At 37.5% G+C, this 24,870-nt stretch overlaps 1 protein-coding gene across 6 annotated transcripts in view; it reads left to right on the top strand.

The window, feature by feature from the left end:
• Window positions 1–24,870, top strand: part of ATXN10 (ataxin 10) — a 157,556-nt gene that overhangs the window by 82,053 nt on the left and 50,633 nt on the right. For 5 of the 6 annotated variants that reach the window (XM_043536331.1, XM_043536288.1, XM_043536251.1 and 2 more), the window contains exons 8-9: window positions 4,731–4,839; window positions 6,445–6,614. In XM_043536331.1, the coding sequence (XP_043392266.1) occupies window positions 4,731–4,839; window positions 6,445–6,614 (279 nt within the window). Of the gene's footprint in view, window positions 1–4,730; window positions 4,840–6,444; window positions 6,615–24,360; window positions 24,421–24,870 lie in introns of those variants that run through there. The other variant, XM_037914376.2, reaches the window with a different exon arrangement.

The following is a 24,870-nucleotide window of genomic DNA, read 5'->3' as shown; positions in this document are numbered from 1 at the left end:
CTGTAGGGACCTTGGAAGCCAAGTTAAATTTGCTGAACAAAAATAGCATTTCTGACTAGTTTTTAATTTTTTTGAAACAAATAGATGGAGCTGTAACCTTATCCTGTCTTTTGACAAAAATGGCTCAACTAGTAACAAGTTACATATATTTAAGATACGTAAATTATCAAATGCAACCATTTAAAAACATCTTACAAGTAGTGAATTTTTAAAATGCAGTTGGCTAATTATAAAGATTATCTGTTTCATACTGTGATTTAGAGTTTAGCTTTTGGGTGTCTTTTTATTTTCTTCTTGTGCTGAGTAGGGAGGAGTGTCCAAGAGTGTCATGCCCCATGGGGTATGCTAAGGAGGCCTTTGCCATCTTCAGGTAGAGATCTCTGCTAATCTAGTTTTTCCGCATTCGTTTGTGGGGGATTTCGCTTTCATCTTTCCATCCCATTGTATACAAGTAGGAAGGCACAGCTCTAACCCTGTCTCCAGAAGTACAGACAGCAATTACCCCCATGGCTGTAATACCCCTTGACAATCATAGGTGCATTTTATATTAATTACCTATCACAGGGAGAACCGATACCTCCTCCATCTTACACTTTCTCACTCTATGTTGCTCATGGAATGTCAATTGGTATTGCCCTCAGATCTGGGTGTCTCTGACCTTCAGGTACCTTTTAATGCTTTTTTAATACAAATACCTGAAAAACCCTTTATCCTGTGAAGATTGGAAAAAATGTATTTACCAAGCCTACATTTAGCAAAATACTTTGTAACTACTGATGCTTTCTTGAGTTCTCAGGTATATGACATCCCATGGTACAATTATCTTTAACTCACTGACTTCAGTTACTTCTACTCACAAAAAAGGAATAATCATGTTTAAAAAGACTAAAAACCTAAACTTAGAAATTACACACTTTTTTTTTTTTTACAAGTCATAACCAGTTTCTTTCCAGCAGGAGGAGCACCGTACTATGTCAGAAATGTTGGTTTCCAATATAATAGTGTAGATGGAAGAGAGAAGTACCTTGTAATTAAAACAATGCTACTACAACCTAATTTATTTTTAAAAAAATCTTTAAGAACAAGCTTCTGTGATAAATCTAGTTTGAAATGCAAATGAAAAAAATCATGCCTTTGTATGTTACTATTAAACTGTATTGTAGCTGTCTGAAACTTGTGTTAGAATATTTACAAGTGTTCAAGAACTCAAGATATACTAAGCGTATCGTGTTACAGGTGGGAAACCTGCTTTTATAAGGCTCTCAGAAATACCTCAGTGAGAAAGTGGTAGTTGAGTGGATAGCAAAACTGAGAATGGGAGAGAGGTAGCCTACAGTATTTCCATGGACAATAGTCTTTCTCGTCTATCCAAGGAGAATTTTTGAGGTTCGACTAAAAAGTCCTTTTAGATAAGTGAAAGAACTTGACTACTACTAGAAAAGATGGCAACTTGAAACTAAATTAAAGGGAAGCATACCGAGAGATTTCCATCAACTTTTTGTCCTATTCAGTAACTTTCCAAGTAGGCTGTGTTTTCTGTTGTTAAAAATACATGCTTGCTTTTTACAGTAAAAAGACCCCTGCTCAGCTTTCAGGCGAAGTCGACCAGCAGTCTCAAAGCTGTCATAGTCGGTTGCCCTATCTAGCACTAAAGTTAAGTCCCTCTTGGACGTAAACACAGAAGTCATTATCAGTATTTTTTTAATCCCATTATTATTGATCATTTATTGCCCTGGAACTGGAGTTGCAAATAAAAGAAGAGGATTGGCAAGAATAGCTGAAAAATAGTCTCTCCACAGGAGGGAAAAATCCTGATAAATCCATAAATATTGTGCCTTGTTGTTTACGAAGAATAACCAATAGAAATTCAGTCATCTCAATATTTTTGTTAATTTTCAAAATATTTGAATTTTTGCCTAAGGATTGTAAGTAATGGGATTGTGCCCGCAAAGAATCGAATGTAGTATTTTTCTTTAGACATCATGTTCTGCAGACAACATATGTTCTATCCCAAGCCAATCAGAGGTTGATATTATGCAGCTGCTTCATAGCTAACATTAAAATTATTTTATTTGGTTCATAAGCCTGTTTTCTAGCATTTCCCCACTTCCATCAGCTTCTGTCCACCAGACCTGAAAAATACCAATTTCCCTCAAATTTGCGTGCCTTATTTTGTTCCTGGCTAGAGAGGATTTTTTTCTGTGTTGGGAAGTTTATTCAAATTCAGAAAATAAGTTTTGGGTTTTTTTAAACCAATCTTTCCTGTTTCAGTTTTTTAAAATATTCCCAATTCATTTTGGCTAGTCAGATCTCCAAAATGAGCTGGACTACAAACTCCACGTTTTCGTTTTGTTGGTCTTATAGAGGAGTATCTAGGGTTTTTTTTTTTTTTTCAAGCGGGGAAGGTGTTAATAAGTTATATAAATGTAAACAGGACAAAGATGAAAATATATCTTGTATAAAAATGACATGGTCCTCCTATGGGGCCTTGCTGTAGAAATTGTTCGCCTGAGCCAGAGGATGAAATGGTGCATGGTAGGTGACATGCAGAGTGCAGGATTCTAGGAAGGGATATGTGGGAGACAATGAACCAGGAAAGATATATTTCAAAAGTGCTAATTTCCAAACACCCTTTACTGATCTTGATAAGAACTGTTGGGTACTTGGCAGTTTTGAAGATTAGGCCACTTATTTTTTGATACCTAAGTAGGTTCCTAAATCCATAACTGTACATTCCCCCTTTTTTTTTTCTTCAAATCTTTTACCCATCAAATAAGTACCTCCTCCCCACGCAAAAAAGGCAAAATTAACACATGGGTGTGTGGTGCATATTAGGTGGGGCAATAGGGAGACACCTGCCAACCATTGAAACCATCTGAAAAGTTTTGCTTTTGCATACATATACACCAACTCAGAGTCAGCCAAACAAAACAGTACCAACAATCTTTGCCGACAAAATACACCTGAAAAAAGTGGCTTAGAATAAAAGTGTCACAGCTCTCACTAGAGAGTTGCTTGAGCAACACATTATGTATGTTTGTGTGTAATACAATATATTTACACATACAATTGTCTTTAAAAGTACTGTGCCAATAATACTATTTACAGATATCTATAGATATTTGTTTGCCCTTCAGTTAAACGGCACATAAGTGTCTATTATGACTACAAATGATACATACATTAGCTGAGAGTTTTTCAGTAAAACTACCGTATCACAGTACAAAATAGGAACGTGGGATGAAAACATTACAAATACTGTCTCTCTCTCATTGAAATACAGTTGTGATTGCATTTCACTAAACCACATAACAATGAGTTTGCTTTCACCAGCACAAACCCAATGTACAAAATAGTTTAGGGCTACATTGTGTCTTGGACTACATGCCGATGAAAGGAAGCAATGGGAAATAATTTCCCTTCCATTCCTGCATGGGCTAACTGGATCATAAGTCTGGCAGGTAGACAAGCAGGTGCTATGTGCCTGTTGACCTGTTGAGCAGGTGAGCAGGGATGAGTGGGGAATGGACGCAGACCTGGATCTGCCAGCATCGTCAAGCTAGCATAGAGAGACAAGGTGGGTGAGGTAATATCTTTTACTGGACCAACTTCCCTTTGTGAAGGAGACAAGCTTTTGAGCTTACACAGAGATGTGTTAACTGGAAAGCTTCTCTCTCTCACCAACAGAAGTTGTTCCTATAAAAGATATTACCTCACCCACCTGGACTCTCTAATATCCTGGGATTAACACAACTTCAGCAACACTGCAAGCAAGAAAGCATAGAGTCTGTCATAATTTGCTACTGGTATAGGCTAGCAGCAAATTACAGGGTAAGAGGGAAGCAAGGAAGGAATTGTAACTCAGAGATGTGTCTCTGTCATAGTGTCTCCAAGCGGCTACTCCTGGGGTGTTTGTAGCTTATTAATTGTCCTTTACACAGGGCTATGTCTAAAGTCACAGTTTTGTCCTTAGGCATTGCATGGCACACTGAATATTTGTTGTTTTTCTGAGTGATGATTTTGTAATTCTAAGTGCCGTACGATCCACCTAACTAGTGAGAGTCTACACCAAGAAATAGTTTTCTGGTTGAATAAATAATATGCAAATAAGACTCTTTTCTATCTAACCAGAATACTGCATTTATAATCCCAAATGCCTGTTTACCCAAGAATAATGTAAATTCTCGCAGCCAAAGTTCATTCAACCACAGAATTATATGGGATTCTTGCGGATAACAAATTGGTGTCTTGCAGGCAGTGTTTGTGTCTTTAAAGTGGGCCACTCGCACTGGGTAAACTCAAAGAAAAAACATTTATACAGAAGTGATTTTCTCAACTTGTAATTTTCTGTATTTCTGCTGTTGGAAGATACTGTGTTTTTAATAAAAACTTTATCCCTTACAGCTCTGTTTTGCTTTCTCTGTGATCTTTCATGGAAGTTGTAACACTGTGTTTGACAATAGTCTGTAGAGAGGAAATGATTGTAATTTAATATATTAATTATTATGGCTATTGGGAAGAAGCCCTTGTTTGTTCATATATATTTATAATGAAATATAATCTTTAACAATTATCAGGGAAAACAATGAAAAACGAGTAAATGGACATGGTGCCATATATTGCTGATAGCTCATGCTTTTCAGCAGACCTTCTGATCTTAGATTCATGTTTATGAACAATAATATATTTTGTGTGTTCATAATTTCAGAAATGCTGCCTTTCTTTTATAGGAAGCAATAGTTACAATTCGGCTTCTTGATGTTCTTTGTGAAATGACATCAAACAGTGAACAACTGGAACATCTGCAGACTTGTCCTGGTTTGCTTGAGACAGCTGTGGGTAAGTTGTTAAATGCTACCGCTTTCCAACTTCTGCTTGGTTTCAAAACTGTACTGCACCATACATGAAAATGAGTTTTTTCCACAACTCATGGTAATTATTATTGACCTTTTAATAAAATAAATAAATAGAGCAGTGAATTATTAATCTACATTTTCAGATGTTTGATTTGTCTCTGGAAGTTCTGCTGCTGTACTTGCTCAGAGTGCAGTTAGCTCTGTTTGCCCAACAGAGCCTTTATCTGTCTCTCAGCAGTCCTATTTGTATGGGATGAGTTTGTAAAGGACGACAGCTTCATTTTCTTCTGCTGTCTGATTGTGTGTTTGAGTTCCTCTAAAAAGAAAAATAGGACTTTCCCATCTATCACTTATTCAGTACCTGAAAGCCAAGATAGAGAATACAATAAAAGTTCTCATTAATCAAATTGTTACTTCAAAGTACAGTTTAAAACAAGCCTCCCCATAAAAGTAAAGATTTTTACACAATAAAAAGAAGCCAGGCCAATGAGGAGAGACCCTTGCCTCAGGGAAAAGGGAGAAAATGGTGTGCAAGTGATGATTTCTACCCCCAAAACTCTTTGCTTCAGCTGAATCTGATGTTGCTGCACACAGCCTTCTACACAGCTCATAAGGGTCTCATGTCAGTTTAAGGAAATCATTCATTCAACATATTTCTTTGAACTTGTCGACTGAAACTATTCAGCTTATATACATTGAGATATTCTAAATGTCCTTTGGGAAGAGGATTGCTAGTGTGCTCTGCTCCTACGCTTAGCTACAGCTAACCTTTCTGATTAAATTCAAATACATAATTTACTACTTCCATTAAGTAAGGGCACTTAGATACACTTACATCTATGTATGTCTTGAAGAATCACAAAATATTCACTTGTACTTCCTTAATAAATGCTTAACTATTTCAGCACAGAAGGAGAATTACAAGGAGTTGGAGATCCATACAGCAGTTTCACCAGTTAATGTGCCAATACTTGTTTCACTAGCAGCTTTCAGTCTGTTTTTTCTGCGCAGCTATCTCCAGATTAATTAAACACAGCTGCAGACTAGAACATTGCAACCATGTGTGATCTATTATAGTTCTATTGGCTAGCAGTGCCTGAGGACTACAGCAATGGATTCTGTTCTCCAATTTGTTTGTTAGCCTAAGAATAACTATGTTAACTTGACAGTTTAGTGTTTTTTGTTAGCAGTAGTTTGAGGCAAAACCTCAATGTTCCAGAGAAGTCTCTGCTTTGAAAGAATTGAAAACTGAGCACTACGAAGGCATAGCATCAAGAAGAGTGTCCGAATCATCAACCACCGATGGCTCTGATGCCTGTGTGGAAAGTTGGACTCATCATTAAGACTCTGTGTCTGAACTACAAAATCAAATAAGTGGGAAAAGCTTCAGGACTCTCTTACCCTAATCCTGGCACAAAAATTAATAAACAAACAAACAAAATTGGCAAACTGATGTTCTTCTAACATTCTTGAAAAATCTAGAATTATATAGAAATGATAGTGTTGTGAAAATAGCACTGTGCTATGAAAAGCAGTGATGTTCCCAATATGGTAATGTATTAAAATGTCTGTTTGCTTCCTTATGTAGATACTTTGCAGCTAACTCACCTGGCTGGGAAACAGACTACAAATATCTTCACTGCCACACATTCTATGACAGGGGAGGGAGAAATTTCACATCCAGCTGTGGGTTTTAAATCACACCTCATTCGTTTGATTGGAAATTTGTGTTACAAGAATAAGGAAAACCAAGACAAGGTAGGATTGTTTCCATGTAGTCTCTTGCATGATCAGCTACACACACGAGTTTGGTTTATGACTAAATAATATAGTTAATCTACAGTAGAGGTTAAAATTTGTATTAGGAGGCAGAAGTAGAAATAAATGTTGCTGCACTTCTTCAGCATTATGAAAGAAATCCACATCACGTAATTACCATAATAATTGGCTTTATTTTGTGTGTGTGTTTAACTTGTTCAGTTTTATCTGTGATTTCTGTCCATCTCTCTCACTCAAAGCCAATGTTTTGTTCTTCCTGCCCCGTTCACATCTGACTACAGTTCTTAAAAAGCTTTTGGAAGTTAAAACCCAGCTGATTTTTAAAACAAAACAAAATCAAGTTTAGTTGGCCTCGCTATTGCCCCTCTCTCTCTCTCTCTCTCCCCTAAAACTTTCTTCCATTTTTGAGATACAGGTAAGTCTGCATACCTCCTCACGTTGAATCCTCTGACTCTGTTGAGGAGCCAGTCCCATATAGGGAAAATTAGCTTTTCTTTCTGGAGTGAGAACAATGAAAAGAAAGTGAGAGGGCAGCTGCCTACTCTTAATAATTAAATCCTTTCCTGAGTGTTGCATAGGATATGATGTTTCATCCACATATGAACCTGCTTTTCTTGCTGCGGGCAAGTAGGACGTCCATGAAAAATATTGTAATGTTTAAATGCATTATGTTGTAAACCTTTCCAGAATTGGACAGATTGCACCATAAGATAAATTAATCAAAGGGCTCCTAACACATAATGTTCCTCCACAACACACTTTTCAAGATCTCTTGGTCCTACACATGCCTGTCACAACACAGGAGATGTGGAGATGTGCTGAAAAGTGTGTAGTAGGGAATATTAATCGTAGCAATGGAGATATGTCTGCAAGTTTTGCATCTATTATGGAAGGGGCTGGTGCTGCTTTAAGTTGGTGCGTCTTCATTTGTGGGGAGCTTGCTTCTGATGACACATCTTCTGATGACGAGCTTGGTGTCATGGTAGCCTTCCCTCTAGCTCGTGAGGGCTAGAGGGGACTGTTTCTTAGGGTCAGATGGATGGTTTGAGTAAATTCAGGATTGTTTCCTTTATTTCAATATTGTCTTAGATAACGTTAAAGGGTGTGGGTGACAATTTCCAGAAAAGTAGTAGATGGGATAGAAAATAAAAAGCATGGGATAATAGCTAACTCAGATGACTAGTAAAGGAATATAGAGCATTTTACATCTATCAGCAACTCAAATCAGGCCTGTGCTAGCAGGGACTATAGTTATTATCTGACTGCTCATGAGTGTTCCATGTGAGATGAGCTAATCTAATTCCACATTGCCAAGTAGAGTCTATGTAGTATTACTTGGGCTGTTTGTATCTGGTCCTCCACTCCTTATTTTGTGGTCACAGTCTCAGGTTCTGCCACCTGTGGAGAAGGATTTCTTTAACAGTATAGTTTTTTCATTGGAACAGTCTGTTATGCTGTTTGGATGGAAGTAATATCAAGTATACTGAACAACTAAATATCAAAGGCAGTTTCCTTGGGAATGCCTGTACTTGCATTGCCAGTTTGAGGAGACATACACGCATTAGCTCTCGTTGCTAAATGGTAGTTTGTCTTAAGCCCTGTGTATGGACAGTGCAGTTGCACTGCTCCAGGAATAAGACTGAGTGGATTGTGACTCAAGTCAGAATCTACCTCCCCATTTCCTCTTACTCTATGGGAGACAGACCCTTCACCAGCACCTATACCTGGCACGGACTACATCTCCCAGTGTGCTGTTGCAGCTCTGCTGCCTGGTGCATTGGAGGCAGAGCTGAAGCAATGCCCATCTACACAAGCTGGGAGGGAGGCTGGTAGTGACTCTGCAGAAACGGCTTCCTTCACCCATCCTCTCACCTGCTATGCAAGTAGCTAGGACAAGAGATTAAAGATGTGATTTATATCGGCAATGGTGGAAAATTTTGGGACAATGCTTCTGAGTGGAAAAATTAATTACTGCTGTTACTTTGATGCATCTGCATCTTGTGTTAAACCCATAGTTTAGTCTTCAGTAAATTTATTTTTCTCCCTCCATTGTGGAAAGAAGCCTGGTGTTAGCCCTGTGGTATCATTATGATGGAAACCTTCCGGGGCTTTCTCTTAGGAGTGCATTGTTTACATCTCTCCTTCTTCATAGTTTATTTTTGCTATTGTGATAAGTTCTTAAGACATAGAAAAAGCAGAGGTTTAAGTTGTAAAATGAGATGTGATTATTAAAGCAGGTGGTTGTCAGGCTAGCCACCCTAATTATATTTTTTCTGAAGCTGCGTAGGTGAAGTGTTGTAAGAAAAAAGTCTCAGACCAAATTTCCAGTTCAGGTACAAAAAATATGGTTGTGCAGGATATCATTGAATATGAGTTTTGACTTGTCTGATGTAAATCCGAATGTTTTCACTCAGTGCTGGTAGAGCTTGAGCAGCAACGGACATATGGAAAGTTCAAATCTGTGCAAGGAGTGAAAACTCCTTTCTACCTAAACAGTCTGGTGGTGCTCACCACCCTCTTAGCTCCTGCTTCAGAGAGGGGAAGCAGTCAGGAACTGCCTCATCTAGGACACCAAGGGGCAGGCTGAGCCCGGTGGGCCACTTGTCTCCACCCCTGGGACAGGCATGGAACTCTCTCAGGAGGGGAACCTGCCAAGAGCCACCTTAAAACACCTTGGGTGTGTTTGTGGGGGGAGGGGAGAAGGGAGGAGCTGTGTTTTTGCTTTGTGTTTTGTGTCTCACAGAATGCGGCTGGGTGTGTCCCTTAGTTGGGAGGTTGTGAGGAAGGAAGGGGAGTACTTAAGCAGAGCAAGGACTGTAACAGATGTTTGATAGGCAGGTTGGACATGCAGGAGGCAAGTCTGTTCTGCAAAGAGAAAACTGAGAAGAAATTATTTATTTTCTTTCTTTCGTTCTTTCTTATTATGCAGTGTTTGGGGCAGTGGCTGTCCTCTGTGATTATACAGTGCCTAACACAATGGAGCCCAGCCCTTCACCCCAACCGCCTGTTCAGTAGAAATTTAGATTTTTGTTTCACTCCAGCTGTCTGCATTGTAGCACAGAAGAGAACTGCCAAGTTCAGCTGTTGCTTATAACTAGAAAATTCTCTGTGTCCTGAGTTGAAACTTTCTTGACAAAAGAATATGATACTGAGGAAAGTTACTCTAGAAACTAAAGTCTTATGTTCAGCAGAGGAACAAGTACATCATGGATAGCAACTATTTATCTTCATCGGCACTACCCAGCCCGTTTTCAGGGACATCATCTAAAGAATGTCATATAGTGCATTTTCCATCTCCCATTAATTCTTTCCTCTCTATTAAGAGTGCAGTTTTTTGTGGTGTGAACACCATTGTGTTCTCTTTTTCTTTGCTAAAATATATTCACTTTGAAAGGGGGAATCTGTATCTCGTATGGAGTTTTTGTTTGGGAATTCCAAAAAGCCATTGACAATGAGTATAAGCAGTATGTCAATATTGCAACAAGTCAAAATGTTTCTCATTTTTAAGTAAAAATGTTCTGACCAGCTCTAATCAATATGCAGCTTTTAACTAATAAAACAAAACATAATTACAAATGTGCATTTAAGATGATGCCTTAGATGTAGATATTGCTACCATAACTTTCTTCCCTCTGCAGAGTACATGGCCAGTAGTCCTTACTGCTGGAATTCTTATGCTCTTCGTAGACACATGGAAATAACCATAAGAATTGTATAAAAGGAGAGTGGTCAGTAAACTTCAGACGCTGACTGCATTCTTAAGTACTTGGCTCTACTGTGATGCAGGCAGGCAGTGAGATTTCTTGGGCAGGAAAATGGCTTGACTCAAAACAATTTTATTCTTTAGGCAAGGAAAAAAAGTCTTGATTACCAAAAGCATTTGGCATCAATGCGAGGCACATGCCTACCTGCATGGGATTGCTCTAATTTTGCAAATCTATCCATAGAAAGAAATCAATACTTTTTTTCTTTCAGAGGAAAGATTACTTGAGGAACGTAGGTTCTGAGTTTTGAGATGCATGTCATTTCACAGGTTTCAGACTAGCAGCCATGTTAGTCTATATCCTCAAAAAGAAAAGGAGGACTTGTGGCACCTTAGAGACTAACAAATTTATTTGAGCATAAGCTTTCGTGAGCTACAGCTCACTTCATCGGATGCAGTTTTACAGTTTTACATTTACAGTTTTACATTTACAGTTTTACATTTACAGTTTAACATTTATATCTGACAGTAACGCTTCCCTAAATTTAACTTCTCCATTGATTCAGAGTAGAGGAAGAGTCGTCTTGTGTGGGTAGAAAATATACTTCAGGTGCATCTTTTGTAAGGTGTAAACTTAAAAACAAATTATTGTCTGTTTTGTCTAATAAATTAGTTTAATTTTTTTTATAACATTGTTGGTTTTTGAGAAGTCTACCTGGCTGATTTGAAGGCTGTTCCACCTGAAAATATGAGCAAGATCTGACTAGTTTAGAATTCCTCTTTTTTGTAATGTAATCCTGTTTTTTTAAAATGTCAAAATTCATAAATCAAGCTGTCATCATTAGTCTCCTTTACTTACTGTTCCTGTAACAGTCAAATAAAATTAAATTCCTAAGTAGAAGATACATAACTCCTTGCTTAGTTTTTTTTTAATTATATGTTATAATTTTTTACTCTCAAGTATTCTGAGTTATCAGAAATAACTCTTAGCTGGGTTAACTGCATCTGTCTCTCAACAGTCTGTATTATGTAAAAGAGGCAGTGTATGTATTCTCTATTGTGTGGTGTTCAGTTCATTTAACTGACTATGCGCTTGGGCTAGGCCATGCAATTGTCTGTAAAGGAAGGTACACAAGGTGTTAAAATGACATTGATTTAATTATATATGACATTATTTGGGAGAGAGAGAGAAATCGACATTATTTTATTGATGTTTCTAAAGGAAAAAATGATACTGCGATGGATATTGAAATCCCGGTTAAAATTACCCACATAGCACTACACCAGCACAGAATTGTTAGTGCTGCTACTTTTTCACAATGTCATGTTATTTCATTCTTATGGCCTGTCATAAATATAAAGGGAAGGGTAAACCCCTTTAAAATCCCTCCTGGCCAGAGGAAAAATCCTCTCACCTGTGAAGGGTTAAGGAGCTAGGATAACCTCCCTGGCACGTGACCAAAATGACCAATGAGGAGACAAGATACTTTCAAAAGCTGGGGAGAGGGAAAAACAAAGGGTCTGTCTGTGTGATGCTTTTGCCGGGGACAGAACAGGAATGGAGCCTTAGAACTTAGTAAGTAATCTAGCTAGATATGCGTTAGATTTTGATTTCTTTAAATGGCTGAGAAATTAAGTTGTGCTGAATAGAATGGATATTCCTGTCTGTGTGTCTTTTTTGTAACTTAAGGTTTTGCCGAGAGGGATTCTCTATGTTTTGAATCTAATTACCCTGTAAGGTATTTACCATCCTGATTTTACAGAGGTGATTCTTTCTACTTCTATTAAAATTCTTCTTGTAAGACCTGAATGCTTTTTCATTGTTCTTCAGATCTAAGGGTTTGGATCTGGGGTTACCTATGCAAATTGGTGAGGATTTTTACCAAACCTTCCCCAGGAAGTGGAGTGCAAGGGTTGGGAGGCTTTTGGGGGGAAAGATGTTTCCAAACAACGCTTTCCTAATAAATAAACCCAGATAAACGTTTGGTGTTGGCAGTGGAAGTCCAAGGGCAAAGGGTAAAATAGTTTGTACCTTTTGGAAGTTTTAACCTAAGCTGGTAAAAGTAAGCTTAGGAGGTTTTCGTGCAGGTCCCCACATCTGTACCCTAGACTTCAGAGTGGGGAAGGAACCTTGACATGGCCTGACTGTCAGAAGTGCAAAATTCTTACTGAAGTTGGACTTTGAGTACATCTATTATTACTATTTGAGTAGATCTATTATCTATTTACTTTTAGTAGATTTATTATTTATTATTTAATTATTTATTATTAAAATAGCCTATTTTAAGCTTCTAATATATAATAGATACAGAGGGTTTCTCGTACCTTTTTTTTAAAAACAATTGTTCAAATTCTTTCTCAGTATTGCTGCTTGCTGGTGGCAGGATCACCATACGTGGAAGAATGTGTGCCTTTTTTGATCACATACTTTCCAGCTCAGATCTTAGCTTGTACTAGAAATTCTTTGCAGTTTTACTGGTGTCAGATACCACTGATGTACTGTTTTTGTATAGATTTTCCACTATTGCAACAAAGAGGATTTCATTTTAGTTTTCCATATTGTTTTCCATAGTTTGAACCTTAGTATGAACTTCAGTTCCCTCTACTCTTTCCCCCCAACCAACATCCCAGGCACTATTTTCTTAGTTACTTCAGACTTTACAATGAGCTGATCTTATAATATTGTGCATTTTGCATGGAATCCTTTTGGACATAGTTTTCTCTTCCTCTCCATGTACGGATGCTTAAATGTTTGTTATAGTTGCGTATGAGCTACAGCAGTGGTTCTCAACCAGGGGTACGTAGAGGTCTTCCAAGGGATACATCAACTCATCTAGATATTTGCCTAGTTTTACAATAAGCTAGCCAAGTCAGTACAAACTATAATTTCATATAGACAATGACTTGTTTATACTGCTCTATAGACTATGCACGGAAATGTAAGTACAAGATTTATATTCCAATTGACCTATTTTATAATTATATGGTAAAAATGAGAAAGGAAGCAATTTTTCAGTAATAGTGTGCTGTGACACTTTTTTGTATTTTTATGTCTGGTTTTGTAAGCAAGTAGTTTTTAAGTGAAGTGAAACTTGGTGACAGGCAAGACAAATCAGACTCCTGAAAGGGGTACAATATTTTAGAAAGATTAAGAGCCTCTGAGCTACTGTGTCAGTCACTTTTGTATCTCTGTTTTCTTGACTTGGTATAGTAGTTTTGGCCCTCTTGAGTTATTAAAGTTTCTAGGTTTCTATTTTATGAGGAACCTAAAGGTTTGTAAATCTAGGTACAAATTAAAAATAATGGAGAATTTCTGTTTCATCAAGTTTCAGGGCTTGAGTCACATAGGTGATTTCCCCCTCCCCTTCCCAGAGACCCCAGCAGTACACTCCCTCAGAATGCACCGCACCAGCTCATTCAGCTCTGCAACCCGGCCCCACTCTTACCTGCTTGCTGTCCGTCCCGGTGGCAGTGCCTCAAATTTAGTGGTGCCCTACGCAGCTGTGTATGCCTAAGGACGGCGCAGATTCCAATAATGGAGATAAGGGATAACATGTTCAGCTTTTAAAATATTATCCAAATAAATTGCCTACTTCAGCTGCATACATATTGGGACTTCAGTTCTGCGGGGACTTAAACAACCATTTCTGTTCAGTTGATCCAGAGACTTATTAGGATTGACCAGTTGAAAAGAAGGCTGGGAACCATTAATGTTAATCATTCTTTGAACATTTATTAATTTAGCAATTGCTAAACAGATGTATTTAAATGTTATAAAACCAGAAGAAAATTTTTGAAGTATGCTGTTTACATTCATCATCACTGATTCATTCTGTTCTCCTTTTGCCCGTCTCTTGTGACTTCTACTAAGTTCCTGCAGTATATTTCCATTGCAAGCTGGTACAGCAGTAGGTGTACATTAGTTACAGAATCTGGGTGAGTTTCCTTCACTGGTATATCCAGAAGGCTCAAAGAAAAATATTTCTGAATATACAGTGCATGTAGTGGTTCAAATATTATGTGGTTTCCTTCAAAAACTTAATTGAATCATTGCCTGTGCAATGAGTTCATGTGTTTTTAATAAAATCAGAATCTTTCAGCAGCATTTGGTGTAGTTGATCATGAGGTGGTGTCAATTCTACATTAAGACCTGACAAGTAGATGGGATCTCTTGACCATGGCTCTGCTCACTCTTTTGAAGATCCAGAGGGCTGTGATGTCAAATGCTAATTCTGCCTGAGGGCACACCTTCTTTCTTGATGTGGGTGACTATTTGAAGAGATTGGAGCTGCAATAACATCAGGATAGTGATGAGTCACTTTTAATTCTATTTACTGGATTCTGCAGTCTCCTTGCTTTCCCAACTCCTAGTCAAGATAGGCTCCTGGAGCAAAGCTTAGCCAGCTTTAACCTCTGTCCAGACAAAATGGATGTGATGGTGGTGGGTCAGGGAAGGCACTATTAAGAATCTTTAGGATATCTTTCTAAAATGAAGCTTTGAGCTTTTCTAGCTTCAACAGAATTTATGGGCTTGACGTAGAAATTTATTGGGTTCTTTGGCCTGTGTTTTGCAGGAGGTCAGGCTAGAAGATGATGATAAAGTTCCTCTGGCTTAAAATCTATTAAATTATTAATTTTATTCTTATTGTTTGATCTTTAGTAGAATACACCATGTGTGAGATGTTGTCCAAACATAGACAGCATGTGGTCCCCTCTTTCTCCCCCCGCCCCCAAAGAGCTCACAATAAATAGTAAAAACTAAACAAAGGGTAGGAGAAAGGTGGTAGCTGGCAATGGTAGGTAGTGTTTCAATAATGCAATGATATTGTTTCTCCAGGTGCCTACGTGATAGCTGTGATCAGCAAGTTGGATTCATTTAGATGTTCCAGCAGAATTTGAGGAATTGGAATGCTGAGAGGGGTAGTGACCTTGCAGATCAGCTCAGGAAGGGCATTTCATATATGTAAGAAGGCACAATGGTGCTTGAACAGGCGTCAACTTTGGGAATATAGATAGGCATAGTGGAGATGGTGAGTTGGGGGTATCACATAAGGAAATTTAGTGTAGATAAGTAAGGAGAAAGCAGTTATGCAGAGCCCAGAATTCTGTTGCAAGACGCTTGGATATGAAGCTGCAGAAGAGGAGGGAAACCAGTGCAGGGATTCATGTTGGTGGTGTATGTTGACTGTATCAGACAAGAAAGATAGTTTGGTTAGATGTTTTCTGTGGATTGGAGAAGGGCTATGAAGGTGTCAGGGATGCCAGAGCAAGAGGTCACAGTAGTTGAGATAATGAGGACCAGGATGAGTGCAGGACACTGGGAAACCAACTGATTTTGTAGATAATGTGCAAGAAGCAGCTGCAGGATTTGAAGATGGTTTGGTTATATGGGGGAAGGGAGAAGACAAAGCAAGAAAAACGTGCTTGACGACTTATTAGTTTGATTTAATGATATTTACTTTGTAGATTTTGACATGTGATGTTGACAATTTGTGTTTTAATGGTTATAAAGCTTTAACTTTTTGAATGTGTCTACTGTCATTAAATAATTATCTGACCACCCTCCCATAATTTGTGAAAATTTAAATCACAACTTTGAAAATTTAAATAATCAAAAATCTAAAAATATGCTTAAAAGCAAACTTCAGTATTATCTATTGGGGAATTATATTTTTATATTTATATTTTATAAAAAATAAAAAAATGAATTCTGCAACCCTATTTATGGTATAGCTAGGAGATCATTTGGTCCTTAGTCATTGTTTACAACATATATCAAAACTAAATTAAATTTTAAGATGAATATAATCCATCTCCTATGTCAATTCAAATATCTGTGTGTGTGGGCATGTGTGTATAATTAACCATTGGAAGAGGCATAGAAGAGAATAATTGTTATCTTCTATATTACACTCTTGAAGTCACTGCCATACAGAATAAAAAAGTTTGTTTCTGAGACTTGTAAATGTGGCTTTTGTACCGACATGGTGTTTATGATCTTCTTAGTTCCAATTTAGGCATATCAGTCATTCTTTCTAAGGAGAAAGGAAAATCCTGATATGATCACTCTGTAGACATTATACCTCTATCCCTTTGCTGCTCCAAAAAAAAATATTTTTTTTTGAGGTAATATGTCAAATCCCCAGTGGAGGCACTTGTATACCGTTGCTCAGTTAAACATCTGATCAGACTGGAGTGCTTCTGTAGTCAGTGTATCAAAATGTAACAAACTGTGTGTGGGCTCTTGAGCAAGAAGTTTGGAATTCAGGGTTTTTTTTCTGTTGTCATTTTCAATTGGAACTATTTGCATTGTTGTACATATTAAATTACTAATCTTCCCACAAGCAGTGTTTAGCTCATGTTACTCATATACATTGTAAAGATATTCTATAATGCAAGATAAATTAATGTCTGGGCAAGATTCACAACCACTAAAATGATCCATTTCTCTGCAAATGTTTCATTGCCAAATTGGGGCCGGGGAGGGGGAAATCTAGAATAAATTCTATCTATATTATTTTTTTTCCTTTTTGTATCACTAATGGACTCAGTTACTTGTATGTGGAGAAAATAACCTCATTTGGATGAAAAAGAGAACTATCTAAACACATGAAATGCAGTTGGAAATCTTTTTGTAAAAGTGGAAAATGATATTAAATTATCCAAAGCTAAAAACTTCTGGAAAGAGAATCTGCTGTTGTAGCTTGAAACTTAAATGCCAAAATTACTCAAGACTTATGATGCCTATTTGTTTTACTGTTCAATTTACTTATAAAAATAACTATAGAAACAAGTACTCTTATAGATCACTTTTTTCGCAGAAACAAATACCTTTTTGTAAATAGTCTAATTGAAATGTGAATGAACATACCTTACGATATTGATTTTTTTTTTTTAAATTGAGTGTATAGAATTTGTTGAACTGGGCTTGTGTAATTTTTGAAATCTAATTTTCCGGCTTTCTCTTTTATTCATTGCCATGGTGTCTTTTTAAAATCTTGATGTTTAGATTATTGGCTTTCCCTGAAATTATATTTTCAAAGTATATGTTTCACTTTACTCAAGAAGTTATTTTTCAAGATTTATACAAGAATTTTAGTTTATTCACTATTTTTGTATTCAAATCTAATTAATACATTTCAAGTAAAATTGTTGAAATTGCAGGTGGTATAAATTTGGAGGTCAATTTACCGAAGTCAAATTAAATGTAATTTTCAGAAGTTAAAATAAATATTTTGTTGCTTGCTAATCCAGGTTACTTATAAGTTTGGGCCAAAACCTTCTTGTTTTACATGATTAATCCCGTTTGTAGTGGAGTGGGCAGCAGTTGGACATTTGTCTACAAACTGTAATGGTCTACACACCCACATCCACGCCGTAAGTGCTCTCACTGAAGTCCATTGCAAAACTTCTGTTGACTTCAATAGAAGTTGGCTGTGTCCTCTAGCATGGACAAAATCATGTCCATGTTTTGTGCATGGCTCTCCCCCTGCCTTTTTGGAAGGGTGAGATGTTCATTGTAGAACTGATCAAAACTCAGAATTTCAGTTCTGTGGGAAGTTCCAACATTTTTCAAATTTTTCATTTCTTCCTGATTGGAACAAAATGTTGAATTTTTAAAATGTCCAGCATTTTTCAGAATTTTTATTTTATATTGGAAATATTGAAGCTACCTTATCAAAGTTCTTCATTTTGATATATTATAAATAATATAACAAATATAATCAAAATGATAGTTGAAATGAATCACTTCAGCCTTGTTGAAATGAAACACTTTGATAATTTTTCAGCTGAAAATTTTGATATTGTTAGATACATGCTAAATGTTTAGGTTTCATTGAATGAGTGTAGTCTGAGAGGAAACATTTTGTTGGGAAGCTTTCAACCAGCTCTAGTTAGCTGCCTAAATTGCAGTGGTTTCCCTAGTCCCATTCATGGGAAGGTTGTGGACTGGGGAAGAAGCTGTGTTGCCACCTCTACCAGTTTTATTGCTAGTTTCACAATATTTGTGTGTGTGTGTATGGGAGGGGCAGGTATCTTAAAACCTCAGTTCCGGGAGTCATGTGATTACATGAGAATCTCACTTCCATTTTAAAAAGTTTCTAACCCTTGTTGCTGCAGGGAGAAGTGTCAAAATGCAAACTGTCCCTTTGTATTTCAGGGACAATGGTGGGCAAAAAAGTATCTGGCACGCAGGGAGCTTGGGAAATCTGGGTGTAGAGCTCCAGATCCAGTGTGGAAGTCCTGAGGGCTTGTACATAAGATGGTCCTTGCCCCCAACAGATCCTAGGGCATATTCAGGTTTTGGGCGTCACTTCCCTGACAGAACAATCTCAGGGAAGCTGTTTAAGGTTCCCTTCATAGAGTTTTCTGTCTTCTGTCTCCTCACTCTCTGACCCCACTCACTGTCAGCCTGCTTCTGCAGGTTTTTCAGTGTGAAGAGTCCACCTGGCCCTTTGAAAATGAACTTCAAAGAAAACTACATATTTATACTCGCTTATAGGAATTTGTCTTACTGTTGCTAAGAGCTATAATTTACTATTTTTTCTTCAGTTGAAAGTTGTTTTTTTAAGAAACTATGAAAAGAATCAGTCTTCTGTTTTGTGCCAAATATATTTGATAGTCAAAAAAAATTGATAGTGTGTTTCAGAAAGGTAGCAAAGACAACATAATATGGAGTGGAAATGGAAACTGACTGTCTATATTTGTCTCTTATTGGTACCATCTCCCATCTGAGTACCCTCAGCATTGGTCCTATGCAAACAAATCTTCCAAATTATTTTTAAATCCCATTTACCCAAAGATACTTCCTCTGAAAGGTGTGCAATAAAATGTGATGCATCATAAAGAGTTACTGCGCGTGTGTAGCAATCACTTAATCAAGTTGTGATATCTCAGTTGTTGGTTTTTTTCCAAGTGATTAAATTGTTATGAAACAAGCACACTTCAGATTTCACTGCTTCACCTGAAGTTGCTTTTGAATTGTACACATATGGACCTGTATCAAATTGGTGAAATGTTGGAAGAGGTGAAAGGGAATACAGTGTAAACAAGATTAAACTGAATTTTTCAAACTCTGTAAATGATCGACTCCCTCCCTACCTGAGAAAAGATATACCAAGTGACAGATAGTCAGTTACAAATTTTTATATGCTAATTATGGCCATTTGAGAAGCATTCATTATGGAATAGCTGAAACGATCTGAACTATAGATTTGCAAATTCATATCTAAAAATATACTGCTCCATTCTTTGTAGATATGTGAATTTAGCTAGTTGATGGGTTCTTTACATTCACAGTTGCATACATTTGCGTGTTGCTAGGTTGCCAAGCATTTAAAAAAACAAAAACTCAACAAAACCCTTGTTGTAATTTAAAGTCAATTAAGAAACTAATATGTAATCTCCCCATGTACAGTTTCATGTATCATCTCGTCCATAAAAGCCTGAGGCATCAGTAGTCTTTACAGCATAAAATTTAGTGCTACAGCATGCCTGGCTTATTGTATATCATAGTATATATGGCTTTTATAGACACATAAATCACAACAGCAAGATTCTTGCACATACAAATTTAAAAGTCGTTTTTAATCCCAACAAGGCTGTATAAAATGTAATCTAATAAAGGAAATTGATCCTTTGAAGGGGAAATATTTATTTTATCACTAATATATAGCAATCATCATATGTTCAGATTTTTAGATTAATCTAGAGAAAAATTACTAAACCCTTTTAAAAAGGCTAGATTGTTTGTAAAGGGAAACAGTCACTGCAGTGGGTGTCACGTGAGGGCTGGCCTACTGTGTAACCAGAAGCTATGTTGTGGGAGTAGAGCAGTGAGTCTGGTCAGTCAGTTCAAATGGCCACCCTTTGTCAGCCATCACCTCAGTGTCACTCACCAAACATGAGGGTTGGCATACTTCTGATGAAAGGTGCCAGGTATGCAGCTCTTGTCTCTGTTAAAATAATTATCATTATGGTTTTTTGTATTGGAACAGTGCAAAGAGACACCAATCAGAGATAGGGCCCTGTTGTGTTAGACATTGTATAGACTTGCAGTGAAAAGACAGTCCCTGCCTCAAAGAGTTCAGAGTCTAGGTGCACCTGTGGAAACAATTTGCTTGTTCATGTGCAGATTTCTTAGGAATTATAGGATGTGGTTGTGAAACAACTCTATACTGTTATCTCATGTTAATCTCCTTATGCACTGTAATTTTTAAATTCTTTTTGTAGTTTGCTTTATTTTCATTATTTTAAATTATAAATTATAAATAATTTATTTCATAATTGAAATTCACTTTTAGCCCTTGCTCACTTGAGACGAATTATAGTAAATATTGTGTGGGGTCAGCTATTGGAATCTTGTTTGTGCTAGGGAAGTGTGGATTTCTCAGCTCTTTCAAAGGAAGTACCGTGCTGCTCCACCTGATCTGGGGAAAAAAGGGGCTTCTCCCACCGTGCTTGCCCCTTTTGAACTCACCAGCCCTTCCAGTCCCTGGGGATGAGCCAGCGTCACCACGCTGATCCACTCCCCCTTTTGCAGCAGCTCCTGAGCCTTGTTCCCCCTGCTGGCCGTAAAACGCTACTCCCTCTTCCCCTGCAAACCATACAAGAGTCTTTTGCCCCTCCTGTCCCTGGCTTACAGGTTTCAACCTTCAGTGGGGCTTAGAGTAAGAAATATATATGAGGATCAAGCTTTTCATTCACAGTTCCGTCCTGCTTATGTATGTTACTGTGTTTGTATAAATGTTACAAGTAACAAATCTTCTTCATTGGGACAAATTCTGATTTGTTACACTGATATGACTTAGGCCTGGTCTACGCTGTTGGGGTGGTGGTGGAGGGGGGCGAGTTAAGTCGGTCTAAGTTACCCAACTTCAGCTACGAAAATAGCATAGCTGAAGTCGATGTACTTAGAGCTACTTATCGCGGTGTCTTCACTGCGGTAGGTCGACTGCTGCAGTTCCCCCGTCAACTCCGCCTATGCTTCTCACTCCGGTGGAGTACCGTAGTTGACAGGAGAGCGCTTGGAGGTCGATTTATTGTGTATTCACTAGACGTGATAAATCAACCCCTGCTGGATTGATCACGCTGGAGGTAAGTGTAGATATGCCATTAGAGTACAGTTTAGCCTAGGGGTTCTCAAACTTCATTGCACCACAACCCCCTTCTGACAACAAAAATTACAACACAGCCCACGGAGGAGGAACTTAAGCTTGAGCCCACCCAAGCCCCACCACCCTGGGTGAAGGAGCCAAAATCAACACGCAAAGGCTTCAGCCCCAGGCAGGGGCCTGTAACTTAAGCCCCATTGCCCAGGGCTGAAGTCCTTGCGCTTTGGCTTCATCCCCAGTTGGTGGTGCTCAGGCTTCGGCTTCAGCCCTGGGCCCCAGAAAGTCTAAGTCGCGACCCAGAGCTTGAGAACCACTGATTTAGCCTATTCTCTGTATCTTTTTGTGTTGTGCCAGGGGCAAATTGGGATTTTCCTAAACTACAGTGGGAAAGATATACAGAGTTTATTAGATTAAAATATCACTGCATAATGATCAGATGAGTTTTAAAAAAGTCTCATATAGTTAAAAATAATTGAATTACCAGGAAAAGGTTACAAGGATTCTGAGTAGTAAAACATTATTAGAGCATTAAGTGTCAGATTTATTTTCAGCAAAAAGTAACTCAGGTATTGGCATGAGGATTATGGAGGATTTTTATCTTAAAAAAACCAAAACATTAAAAAAAACGTTAAAAAAAAAAAAGCATTAATTTTTCAATTAATAGGCCAGAGTACTAAATCCCCAGTGGTCCAGTGTTGGACTTGAGTCTGTGCTCCTTATTCAGACAAAATCCCATTCAAGCCAATGGGAATTCGCCTGAATACTGTGTGCAGAATTGCTTTTATCTCATGCTTGTTAGTCCTTAACTTTCCTCTTTTCCAGTTAGTCAGTTGAAATAGCTAAAAATGTATTTAGCCTGATTTATTTTTTGATTTATACAATGCATCCTTTAACAAGATGCTGCTTTGAAACACACTTCTATGAAGCATATAAATCTTACTGGCTTTGTTTAGATTGTGTGACCTGAACTTGACTTTTTTCCCTAGTACAGATGCAGATGAAGGATTCATAGATTCTAAAACCAGAGGGGACCGTTGTGATCAGAGACTCTGATCTCTTGTATAACACAGGTCCTAGAACTTCCCCAAAATAATTCCTAGAGCAGATCTTTCAGAAAAACATCCTGTCTTGATTTAAAAATGGACAGTAATAGAGAATCCACCATGACCTTTCCTAAATTGAACCAATGGTTAATTACTTCTCACTGTTGAAAATGTATGCCTAATTTCCAGTCTGAATTCTTTTAGCTTCAACTTCTGGCCATTAGTTTGTGTTTATATGTTTGTCTGTTAAATTGATGTGCCCATTATGAAATATTTGTTTTCCATGTAGGTACTTACAGACTGCAATCAACTCACCCCTTAACCTTCTATTTGTTAAACTAAACAGATTGAGATCCTTGAGTCTGTCACTAAACAGCATGTTTTCTAATCATTTAGTCGTTCTAATGGCTCTTCTCTGAACCATCTCTAATTTATCCACATCCTTCTTCAATTGTGGACACCAAAACTGGACACTGTATTCCAGCAACAGTCGCACATGTGCCAAATACAGAGGTAAAAAATAATCTCTGTACTCGTACTCAAGATTACCCTGTTTATGCAACCCCGGATCAGATTAACTCTTTTGGTCACAGCACCACACCGAGAGCTCATGTTCACCTGATTATCCACCACAACCCCCAAATCATTTTCAGAGTCACTCTTTTTCAGGATAGAGTCCACCATCCTGAAAGTATGGCCACATTTGTTTGTTCCTAGATATATACATTGACATTTAGTCATATTAAAATGCACATTATTTGCTTATGCCCTGTTTACCAAGCAGTCTAGCTTGTTCTTAATCGGTGATCTGTCCATTCCATTCCCCCAATGTTGTGTCATCTGCAGATTTTATCAGTGATGATTTTGTTTTCTTCTGGGTCACTGATAAAAATATTAAATAGCATAGGGCCAAGAATTGATCTCTGTGGAACCCCACTGGAAATAGACCTATTCAATGATGAGTCCCCATTTATGGTTATATTTTGAGACCTATCAGTTAGCCAGTTTGTAACGCATTTAATATGTGCCATGTTAATCAAAATGTCATGTGGTACCAAGTCAAATGCTTTAGAGAAATCTAAGAATATTCTGTCAGCATTATTACCTTTATCAACCACACTTGTAATCTCATCAAAAAAAGATGATAGGTTAGTTTGACAGGATCTGTTTTCCGTAAACCCGTGGTGATTTGCATTAATTAGATTACCCTGCTTTAATTTTTTTTATTAATAGAATCTCATATTAGCCAGTTCATTATCTTGCCTGGGATAGATGTCAGGCTGGCAGACCTATAATTACCCAGGTCAAACTGCTTATCCTTTTTAAAAATTGGCACATTAGCTTTCTTCCGGTTTTCTGGAGCTTCCCCAGTGTTCCACGACTTATTGAAAACCAAAATCCTCGACGTCAATTAACAATCCCGCAAACTCCTCAACTAGCTGTTTAAAAACTCTTGAATGCAAGTTATATAGACCTGCTGATTTAAAAAAGTCTGACTTTAGTAGCTTCTGTTTATCCTCAACGAATATTAGTGGGATAGAAAGAGTGTTATCACCTTATGATGAAATTATATCATCAGATTTTTCTCCAAATACAGGACAGAAATATTTATTGAACTTTAGCTTTTTCTGCCTTATTATTGATGATTCTGCCATGAATGGTTCTGCTGATACTGTTGTCAAGGTTCTTTTTGTTCCTAATATATTTCAAAAACTCCTTATTGTCCTTTACTAGCCATAGATTTCTATTTGTGTCTCCTTATCAGTTTTCTACAATTTCTTAACTTCTGATTTATATTCCTTACTATCAACTTCCCCTTTCTTCCATTTCTTCTATATTATTATTATTTATTATTTATTTTACAGCTGTCTTCACTTCTGTCATAAAAATAAAGGGAAGGGTAACCACCTTTCTGAATACAGAACTATAAAATCCCTCCTGGCCAGAGGCAAAACCCTTTCACCTGTAAAGGGTTAAGAAGCTAAGACAACCTCGCTGGCACCTGACCAAAATGACCAATGAGGAGACAAGTTACTTTCAAAGCTGGAGGGGGCGGGGAGAACAAAAGGTCTGTCTATCTGTGTGATGATTTTGCTGGGAACAGATCAGGAATGCTCTTCAGAACTTCTGTTAAGTTAGTAAGTAATCTAGCTAGGAATGCGTTAGATTTCCTTTTGTTAAATGGCTGGTAAAATAGGTTGTGCTGTATGGAATGTATATTCCTGTTTTTGTGTCTTTTTGTAACTTAATGTTTTGCCTAGCGGGATTCTCTGTTTTGAATTAATTACCCTGTAAGGTATTTACCATCCTGATTTTACAGAGGTGATTCTTTTACTTTTTCTTAAATTAAAATTCTTCTTTTAAGAACCTGATTG

Source organism: Chelonia mydas, chromosome 1, assembly GCF_015237465.2.
Source record: "Chelonia mydas isolate rCheMyd1 chromosome 1, rCheMyd1.pri.v2, whole genome shotgun sequence".
NCBI lineage: Eukaryota > Metazoa > Chordata > Testudines > Cheloniidae > Chelonia > Chelonia mydas.
This window is presented reverse-complemented; position numbering and strand designations above follow the sequence as displayed.